The 11440-nt window shown below is 42.5% G+C and overlaps 1 protein-coding gene across 1 annotated transcript; it reads right to left on the bottom strand.

Annotated features, from left to right (window-relative positions):
- Positions 1–1838: 1838 nt before the first annotated feature.
- LOC125384133 (beta-1,4-galactosyltransferase galt-1-like) lies at positions 1839–11198 on the bottom strand. The gene is made up of 2 exons (XM_048402565.1): positions 8883–11198; positions 1839–2817 (listed from the first exon to the last, which is right to left on the bottom strand). Exons 1-2 carry the CDS (start codon positions 9576–9578, stop codon positions 2029–2031), a joined length of 1485 nt encoding a protein of 494 aa, XP_048258522.1. The 5' UTR covers positions 9579–11198; the 3' UTR covers positions 1839–2028.
- Between the last annotated feature and the right edge of the window lie 242 nt (positions 11199–11440).

Here is an 11440-nt window from a genome sequence, read left to right on the forward strand (position 1 = left end):
TGACCACTGGATGGTGTCGATATCGGAACGGCGTATTTTACCGCCGCTTCTGTCAGTTGTGATTTGTTTCTTCACGACACCAAGACTCGATACACAGGTGTGTTATTCCACGTCATGCTGTTGCACAAGTCGGACAGGTCACAGTGACACTGGTTCGGGGAGGAAAGGGTGAACTGTACTCTTATTACAAACACTGTAATAGTTCAACACAGTGTTAAACTTAAAGCAATCCAAGGCCAAAACACTTCTGCTTTTCTTCTCTTGTCTGCTCCCGAGTGAGAGCTTTTCTTCCCTGACTTTGAAACACGCTAAGGGCGGGCAGTTAAAACTACATGAAAATTATATGAATGGACCACTGAAAATCAGTGATGACACCAGGTGTTCGCGAAAAGGGTAAGCATGTCCTACCATACTGGCAGCACCAGCCATAATGATAATGATTTTTTTATATAAAAACTGTATTTTTAACTTGACGCCGCACAGCAGAACTCCTGACATGCAACGGCGGCCTTTTAACAACCCAGAAAATCAAATGATCTTTGATCCGAAAATACAGCGACTCGGCAGTAAATTTACTGATTTTGCTGAAATTAATAAAAACGATAATTACGGTCATTTTGTGTGTACAAATTTAAGAAATATATATTGTAAAATATCGGCCCAAGCAGGTTTTTACCTTTCCAATGTTACGTCATTAACGTGTAAAAATAAATTATATGTCAAAACGTATTTTAGCAAACTGTAGTGGTTGTGAGAGAGTAGAGCACACCGTATTGTGTTGTCTGAACCACTGCATGCTCATAGGCTTCATGAAGTGAAAACATATCTGACAATATCTTGTTCACAATGCAATGTTTGAAGACACAAAACCAAAGAAACAGACATCTATAGTTCACAAACAGAGAACTCAGTATTAAACACAAACAAACACTGGTTAAGGCACTTCAACAGATAATCACACAATGGCTTGTTTATTATTTTTTTTAAATTGGGTACATGTTTTCATTTTGTCAAGAAATGTGACTGCTTATTGAATGAACAATATATCATTGTCTTTTCCTTGACAAGACGACAGTGAGCTCTTACACGGTGTCCTGGGGATGTAATTGCCCCGAGAGTATCAGTGTCCGTTTTCAGAGTACAACTTTGAGAATATGGGTGTGCAGGTTAGAAGAGACTATCAGTTATTTTCAATGCTTTGAAAGCCTAATGTTGGAGACAAGTTTATCCCGCGACCAGGATCCTGTTATGACTTAGGCCCGCAACTATGTACATGGAAGTGATACCCTCGGGTAGTCAGACTTATGTCTCCTCGTACCTGGCACAATTGGTGATGATATTCTCCACGTGATATTGGGCGGTGGGATAGCCTAGTAGTTAAAGCGTTAGCGCATCATATTGAAGACCCGTGTTCGATTCCTTATGGGTGCAATATGTGAAGCCCATTTTTATGTCGCCCGCCTTGATTTTGCTAGAATATTATTAAAAGCGGCATAAAAGCATACTCAGGCACTCACCGCATTGAATACACGTCATAGTTATTTTGCAATAATGAATAATATATAATGATCAATGGTAGTGACAGATAAAAGAATATGACCATTCAAATTGTTCACAAGAAGAACAATGCACACACACAACACACACACACGCACACACACGCACGCACACACACACACACACACACACACACACACAAATATTGGCTTCAAGTGAATCATTTATTGTTACCTTGATTGTTTTGTTTGTTTGTCTGACTGTTTGTTGTTTTACACCGCACTCAGCAATATTCCAGGTAATGACAGCGGTCTGTAAGGAATTGAATCTCGACCAGACAATCCTGTGATTGATAACATGAGCATCGATCTACCTAACTGGGATACGATGACATGCATCAACAAGCCAGCGAGTCTGAACACCCGATCCCGTTAGTCGCTTCTCACGACAAGCAATCGCCTCTAACAAGATGGCTGACTGAAGACCGATTCTAATGGGGGAGGAATTGTTACCTAACACAGTGTTCCTAAGCTAAGTTCTGTTATTGCGACTAAATGCCCGAATGGCAACAAGACCTTTGCTATACATTCTGATCAGCGGGTCACTGTATGTGTCCACTAGGAACTTATCGTTGGTAAACCTTTCCGCCATTGCGTCATCCTGCAGCGCTCTGTAATGGTGAACATACGCGACGACAGGAGGAACCTCTATCACGCTGTAGTTGGCAACGTCGGGCCAGGGTCGACCCACGTGGTGTATCCCCCTCTGAAATACCTTATATGGATCAACCATCACTTTATTCCTTCCCATATTTGGAAATCGTTCATGTCTCTCCGTAGCACGTAACACTGTCAAGCAACGGTTGCCCTGGTTACAAGCTGGTAAATTATTAATTTGGAAATATGCGTTTCTAAATGAGAGCCCACATATATTTGGTTTGAACATGGTCGTCAAATCATGCCAAGATCTCGCGGAAATGTCACGTGGTACGAGAAACTCGTCTAGATCGTTAAACATAAGATAATTAACCGCCGACATGTGTCGGTATAGGCAATCCGTAAGAGCCACGCTCTGTCCAAGATACCATATTGCCTTCCATGAAACTGGGAGATCCCACGGAATGACAGAAGCCAGCCCAACAGACTGGTAGTACTTCAGTGCTAATTGCACATCCGGCGTAATACCAAAATCATAAAAAACAAAATGGCGCACGCCAAGAAGACGACTCAGCTCAACAAATTGAACAATAGAAAATCTGGTTAACCTTCCATATAAAGGCGGGACACAAACAGCAAAATCAGTCTTCTCTTCCGGTTGCGACTTGTTGTGAGTATGGACATCTCAACACTATTGACAGTGTCCTTCCGAGATAAGCCGACGTAGACAAAACATGGTTGTCTCCCTTGAATCTCCGGCAGAGGGCAGGACAAAATCCACCCCCAAAACGCACGAAGATGGTTCTCACACAGCTCATATCGCTCAGCCTCAACAGAAATCAGCCTGTGAATCTTGCTACCATCCTCCGTCATCACGGGAACCTTCAAGTTGTAGTGGCAATGTAGACTCGTATAGGCCATATTTTTGTTGATAATTCCTATGATACGAACACGTGGCGTTTCAGCTCTATAATCTGCATAGGCTGAGAAAAGGAAGATCAGAGATGTAAGTTTAGCGTGAACATATCGGAGATTAACGGCATACCTTGGATCCTGCACACAGTGTTCAGTCAGAGGGTCAGACACCGTCCTCTTTGGTATACGCGGTGTCTTCAGATGTCTCACAGGTTCCTGCTTTTTGAAAATGGTATTCTCTCGTTGACTTTCTTCTGATAGTTTTAGTATCTTGGGAACTCTTAAAAAAACTGTAGAACATGATTGAACATACAAAATATGTCACCACACCGATAGCGATGTATCGCTGCAACTTCGCCACCCTCATGATGAAGGGTTATGTTCAATGACAGCTGGTTTTCGCCTCAGTCAATATTCCTCATTTTGTCACAGACCTGACCTTGTGTCAAGTATTTATACCTCCAACTGGTTACTGTTTCAACGTTGCAGCATTACACCGCAGAGTTAGGTCGTTCTCTGGGTTCTCTGGCTCTTTCAAGAAGCACGCAATGACACCAAGTAGCATAAAATGGTCGTCCTTGTCCCAGACAATCGGGTCATGCATATTGGCACCAGCTGTTACTATCATTCCAGAAATTAATTCCACATATACAGTTATTGAAATTCTAGTAGTTCCCAACTTCAGCAACACATGTTGAAGCTTTACCCTAGATAAGCGTTATATTCCTTCTTCATGAGTTCTTTGTCTTACTCTGTTGCTTGTCGTCAGTTCGGTGGCTCCCTGGATGCTTCACCTGTCTATGAAGATAACGATGATGAGGATGGCTGTAGATGCACTGGGGGATTGTACTGTTAGGCTACATACAAGGACGTTTCACCACCACAGTCACGAGAAATGTGACAATACAGTTGCTTCTTAGAAGTGGATCCAAAGCTTAACTCTTCTGTCAATATCTGTCTAACATCATGTCCACTCTGACACACTAATACCATTTACATTCACCAGGGTTTTACATACACCAGGTTGTGATGATATCACACGAAGACTAGCGTCTGACAGACATCACACGAAGGCTGGAGTCCGAAACACACAACATGAAGACTTGCTTCTGGCAGATATCACATGAAGACTTGCTTCAGGCAGATATCACATGAAGAATTGCTTCTGGCAGACATCACATGAAGACTTGCTTCTGACAGACATCACATGAAGACTTGCTTCTGACACTCATCACATGAAGACTTGCTTCTGACAGATATCACATAAAGACTTGCTTCTGGCAGACATCACAAAGAGACTTGATTCTGACAGACATCACATGAAGACTTGCTTCTGACATACATCACAAAGAGACTTGTTTCTGACAGACATCACATGAAGACTTGCTTCTGACAGACATCACATGAAGACTTGCTTCTGGCAGACATCACATGAAGACTTGCTTCTGACAGATATCACATGAAGACTTGCTTCTGACAGACATCACATGGAGACCTGCTTCTGAGAGACATCACATGAAGGCTTGCTTCTGATAGACATCACATGGAGACTTGCTTCTGACAGATATCACATGAAGACTTGCTTCTGACAGATATCAGATGAAGACTTGCTTCTGACAGATATCACATGAAGACTTGCTTCTGACAGACATCACATGAAGACTTCCTTCTGACAGACATCACATGAAGACTTGCTTCTGGCAGACATCACATGGAAACTTGCTTCTGACAGATATCACATGAAGACTTGCTTCTGACAGACATCACATGGAAACTTGCTTTTGACAGATATCACATGAAGAATTGCTTCTAGCAGACATCACATGAAGACTTGCTTCTGGCAGACATCACTTGAAGGCTTGCTCCTGACAGACATCACATGGAGACTTGCATCTGACAGATATCACATGAAGACTTGCTTCTGACAGACATCACATGGAAACCTGCTTCTGACAGACATCACATGGAGACTTGCTTCTGGCAGACATCACATGGAGACTTGCTTCTGACAGATATCACATGAAGACTTGCTTCTGACAGACATCACATGGAGACTTGCTTCTGACAGACATCACATGAAGACTTGCTTCTAGCAGACATCACATGAAGACTTGCTTCTGGCAGACATCACTTGAAGACATGCTTCTGACAGACATCACATGGAGACTTGCTTCTGACAGATATCACATGGAGACTTGCTTCTGGCAGACATCACGTGGAGACTTTCTTCTGACAGACATCACATTGAGACTTGCTTCTGGCAGACATCACGTGGAGACTTGCTTCTGACAGATATCACATGAAGACTTGCTTCTGACAGACATCACATGGAGACTTGCTTCTGACAGACATCACATGAAGACTTGCTTCTGACAGACATCACATGGAGACTTGCTTCTGGCAGACATCACATGGAGACTTGCTTCTGACAGACATCACATGAAGACCTGCTTCTGACAGACATCACATGGAGACTTGCTTCTGACAGATATCACATGAAGACTTACTTCTGACAGACATCACATGGAAACTTGCTTTTGACAGATATCACATGAAGAATTGCTTCTAGCAGACATCACATGAAGACTTGCTTCTGGCAGACATCACTTGAAGACTTGCTTCTGACAGACATCACATGGAGACTTGCTTCTGACAGATATCACATGAAGACTTGCTTCTGACAGACATCATATGGAGACCTGCTTCTGACAGACATCACATGAAGACTTGTTTCTGACAGACATCACATGGAGACTTGCTTCTGGCAGACATCACGTGGAGACTTTCTTCTGACAGACATCACATGGAGACTTGCTTCTGGCAGACATCACGTGGAGACTTGCTTCTGACAGACCTCACATGGAGACTTGCTTCTGACAGACATCACATGAAGACTTGCTTCTGACAGACATCACATGGAGACTTGCTTCTGGCAGACATCACATGGAGACTTGCTTCTGACAGATATCACATGAAGACCTGCTTCTGACAGACATCACATGAAGACTTGCTTCTGACAGACATCACATGGAGACTTGCTTCTGGCAGATATCACATGAAGACTTGCTTCTGGCAGACATTACATGAAGACTTGCTTCTGGCAGACATCATATGAAGACTTGCTCCTGACAGTTATCACATGAAGACTTACTTCTGACAGACATCACATGAAGACTTGCTTCTGACAGATATCACATGAAGACTTGCTCCTGACAGTTATCACATGAAGACTTGCTTCTGGCAAACATCACATGAAGCCTTGCTTCTGACAGATATCACATGAAGACTTGCTTCTGACAGATATCACATGAAATATATATTGTAAAATATCGGCCCAAGCAGGTTTTTACCTTTCCAATGTTACGTCATAAACGTGTAAAAATAAATTATATGTCAAAACGTACTTTAGCAAACTGTAGTGGTTGTGAGAGAGTAGAGCACACCGTATTGTGTTGTCTGAACCACTGCATGCTCATAGGCTTCATGAAGTGAAAACATATCTGACAATATCTTGTTCACAATGCAATGTTTGAAGACACAAAATCAAAGAAACAGACATCTATAGTTATTACTTGCCCGTGAAGAGATCACCCGTTTAATAAACATACAGCTTTATTACACATTGTGTAATACCCAAACGCGTGCTTATGTACTCTCGGAACACGTTTCACGAACAAATATTGAAAGCTCTCAACATCCTTTGGCGTATTCAACGACATTGCGTGTGGAGTTGATAGATCACTGAGAGGAGCTTATGCACACGCGATGACCCCAGCAACCTTGTTGCTAGGCTGACGTCACATGGCATTGTTTCGCCGATGGATCTTGCAACAAAATTCCACAAATTACGTCATCGGGTATTGTGACGTTACTGAAAACTTTGAGATGCAAGGCCCGTTCCACAAGGCTATCGTATTGTAGCGCAACGACAGTCGTTAGTCTAAGTTAAAATATGTGAGATGCGATAGCCTTAGCCCTACGATAATTTTGTGAATTCTAAAGGTGGACCGTTGTATGGTATGAAATTCATACGTTTCAACTTTTGACGTTTTTGAAGTATTATTCTGTTAAACTCACTTGGACTATGTCGTGGATCGTGTCAGCCTATTCATACTCAACAGTATAATTAAAAAACGTTATAAATGGCAAGTAATAAATAAAATACTAAACTCGCTCCCGTGTAAAACCAATTTTATGAAACTCGTGAATAGTTGTGGTATCTGACTCGCTTTCGCTCGTCAGATACCACAACTATTCACTCGTTTCATAAAATTGGTATCACACGGGAGCTCGTTTAGTATTCTATATTTCACAAACAGAGAACTCAGTATTAAACACAAACAAACACTGGTTAAGGCACTTCAACAGATAATCACACAATGGCTTGTTTATTATTTTTTTTAAATTGGGTACATGTTTTCATTTTGTCAAGAAATGTGACTGCTTATTGAATGAACAATATATCATTGTCTTTTCCTTGACAAGACGACAGTGAGCTCTTACACGGTGTCCTGGGGATCTAATTGCCCCGAGAGTATCAATGTCCGTTTTCTGAGTACAACTTTGAGAATATGGGTGTGCAGGTTAGAAGAGACTATCAGTTATTTTCAATGCTTTGAAAGCCTAATGTTGGAGACAAGTTTATCCCGCGACCAGGATCCTGTTATGACTTAGGCCCGCAACTATGTACAAGGAAGTGATACCCTCGGGTAGTCAGACTTATGTCTCCTCGTACCTGGCACAATTGGTGATGATATTCTCCACGTGATATTGGGCGGTGGGATAGCCTAGTAGTTAAAGCGTTAGCGCATCATATTGAAGACCCGTGTTCGATTCCATATGGGTGCAATATGTGAAGCCCATTTTTATGTCGCCCGCCTTGATTTTGCTAGAATATTATTAAAAGCGGCATAAAAGCATACTCAGGCACTCACCGCATTGAATACACGTCATAGTTATTTTGCAATAATGAATAATATATAATGATCAATGGCAGTGACAGATAAAGGAATATGACCATTCAAATTGTTCACAAGAAGAACAATGCACACACACAACACACACACACGCACACACACGCACGCACACACACACACACACACACACACACACACACACACACACACACACACACACACACACACACACAAATATTGGCTTCAAGTCAATCATTTATTGTTACCTTGATTGTTTTGTTTGTTTGTCTGACTGTTTGTTGTTTTACACCGCACTCAGCAATATTCCGGGTAATGACAGCGGTCTGTAAGGAATTGAATCTCGACCAGACAATCCTGTGATTGATAACATGAGCATCGATCTACCTAACTGGGATACGATGACATGCATCAACAAGCCAGCGAGTCTGAACACCCGATCCCGTTAGTCGCTTCTCACGACAAGCAATCGCCTCTAACAAGATGGCTGACTGAAGACCGATTCTAATAGGGGAGGAATTGTTACCTAACACAGTGTTCCTAAGCTAAGTTCTGTTATTGCGACTAAATGCCCGAATGGCAACAAGAGCTTTGCTATACATTATGATCAGCGGGTCACTGTATGTGTCCACTAGGAACTTATCGTTGGTAAACCTTTCCGCCATTGCGTCATCCTGCAGCGCTCTGTAATGGTGAACATACGCGACGACAGGAGGAACCTCTATCACGCTGTAGTTGGCAACGTCGGGCCAGGGTCGACCCACGTGGTGTATCCCCCTCTGAAATACCTTATATGGATCAACCATCACTTTATTCCTTCCCATATTTGGAAATCGTTCATGTCTCTCCATAGCACGTAACACTGTCAAGCAACGGTTGCCCTGGTTACAAGCTGGTAAATTATTAATTTGGAAATATGCGTTTCACATATATTTGGTTTCAACATGGTCGTCAAATCATGCCAAGATCTCGCGGAAATGTCACGTGGTACGAGAAACTCGTATAGATCGTTAAACATAAGATAATTAACCGCCGACATGTGTCGGTATAGGCAATCCGTAAGAGCCACGCTCTGTCCAAGATACGATATTGCCCTCCATGAAACTGGGAGATCCCACGGAATGACAGAAGCCAGCCCAACAGACTGGTAGTATTTCAGTGCTAATTGCACATCTGGCGTAATACCAAAATCATAAAAAACAAAATGGCGCGCGCCAAGAAGACGACTCAGCTCAACAAATTGAACAATAGAAAATCTGGTTAACCTTCCATATAAAGGCGGGACACAAACAGCAAAATCAGTCTTCTCTTCCGGTTGCGACTTTTTTGTTGTGAGTATGGACATCTCAACACTATTGACAGTGTCCTTCCGAGATAAGCCGACGTAGACAAAACATGGTTGTCTCCCTTGAATCTCCAGCAGAGGGCAGGACAAAATCCACCCCCAAAACGCACGAAGATGGTTCTCACACAGCTCATATCGCTCAGCCTCAACGGAAATCAGCTCGTGAATCTTGCTACCATCCTCCGTCATCACGGGAACCTTGTAGTGGCAATATAGACTCGTATAGGCCATATTTTTGTTGATAATTCCTATGATACGAACACGTGGCGTTTCAGCTCTATAATCTGCATAGGCTGAGAAAAGGAAGATCAGAGATGTAAGTTTAGCGTGAACATATCGGAGATTAACGGCATACCTTGGATCCTGCACACAGTGTTGAGTCAGAGGGTCAGACACCGTCCTCTTTGGTATACGCGGTGTCTTCAGATGTCTCACAGGTTCCTGCTTTTTGAAAATGGTATTCTCTCGTTGACTTTCTTCTGATAGTTTTAGTATCTTGGGAACTCTTAAAAAAACTGTAGAACATGATTGAACTTACAAAATATGTCACCACACCGATAGCGATGTATCGCTGCAACTTCGCCACCCTCATGATGAAGGGTTATGTTCAATGACAGCTGGTTTTCGCCTCAGTCAATATTCCTCATTTTGTCACAGACCTGACCTTGTGTCAAGTATTTATACCTCCAACTGGTTACTGTTTCAACGTTGCAGCATTACACCGCAGAGTTAGGTCGTTCTCTGGGTTCTCTGGCTCTTTCAAGAAGCACGCAATGACACCAAGTAGCATAAAATGGTCGTCCTTGTCCCAGACAATCGGGTCATGCATATTGGCACCAGCTGTTACTATCATTCCAGAAATTAATTCCACATATACAGTTATTGAAATTCTAGTAGTTCCCAACTTCAGCAACACATGTTGAAGCTTTACCCTAGATAAGCGTTATATTCCTTCTTCATGAGTTCTTTGTCTTACTCTGTTGCTTGTCGTCAGTTCGGTGGCTCCCTGGATGCTTCACCTGTCTATGAAGATAACGATGATGAGGATGGCTGTAGATGCACTGGGGGATTGTACTGTTAGGCTACATACAAGGACGTTTCACCACCACAGTCACGAGAAATGTGACAATACAGTTGCTTCTTAGAAGTGGATCCAAAGCTTAACTCTTCTGTCAATATCTGTCTAACATCATGTCCACTCTGACACACTAATACCATTTACATTCACCAGGGTTTTACATACACCAGGTTGTGATGATATCACACGAAGACTAGCGTCTGACAGACATCACACGAAGGCTGGAGTCCGAAACACACAACATGAAGACTTGCTTCTGGCAGATATCACATGAAGACTTGCTTCAGGCAGATATCACATGAAGAATTGCTTCTGGCAGACATCACATGAAGACTTGCTTCTGACAGACATCACATGAAGACTTGCTTCTGACACTCATCACATGAAGACTTGCTTCTGACAGATATCACATAAAGACTTGCTTCTGGCAGACATCACAAAGAGACTTGATTCTGACAGACATCACATGAAGACTTGCTTCTGACATACATCACAAAGAGACTTGTTTCTGACAGACATCACATGAAGACTTGCTTCTGACAGACATCACATGAAGACTTGCTTCTGGCAGACATCACATGAAGACTTGCTTCTGACAGATATCACATGAAGACTTGCTTCTGAGAGACATCACATGAAGGCTTGCTTCTGACAGATATCACATGAAGACTTGCTTCTGACAGATATCAGATGAAGACTTGCTTCTGACAGATATCACATGAAGACTTGCTTCTGACAGACATCACATGAAGACTTCCTTCTGACAGACATCACATGAAGACTTGCTTCTGGCAGACATCACATGGAAACTTGCTTCTGACAGATATCACATGAAGACTTGCTTCTGACAGACATCACATGGAAACTTGCTTTTGACAGATATCACATGAAGAATTGCTTCTAGCAGACATCACATGAAGACTTGCTTCTGGCAGACATCACTTGAAGGCTTGCTTCTGACAGATATCACATGAAGACTTGCTTCTGACAGACATCACATGAAGACTTGCTTCTG

The sequence above is a fragment of the Haliotis rufescens genome, unplaced genomic scaffold (genome assembly GCF_023055435.1).
Source record: "Haliotis rufescens isolate VD_foot unplaced genomic scaffold, xgHalRufe1.0.p SCAF_27, whole genome shotgun sequence".
Classification (NCBI taxonomy): Eukaryota; Metazoa; Mollusca; class Gastropoda; order Lepetellida; family Haliotidae; genus Haliotis; species Haliotis rufescens.

Excerpts from the sequence above, each read along its gene's own strand:
- LOC125384133 (XM_048402565.1), bottom strand. The coding sequence starts at position 9,578 with ATGGCCTATACGAGTCTATATTGCCACTACAAGGTTCCCGTGATGACG. Across the intron at positions 2,818-8,882 it reads TTTACCAGCTTGTAACCAGG|TCGCAACCGGAAGAGAAGAC; the intron begins GCAACCGTTGCT and ends ACTCACAACAAG.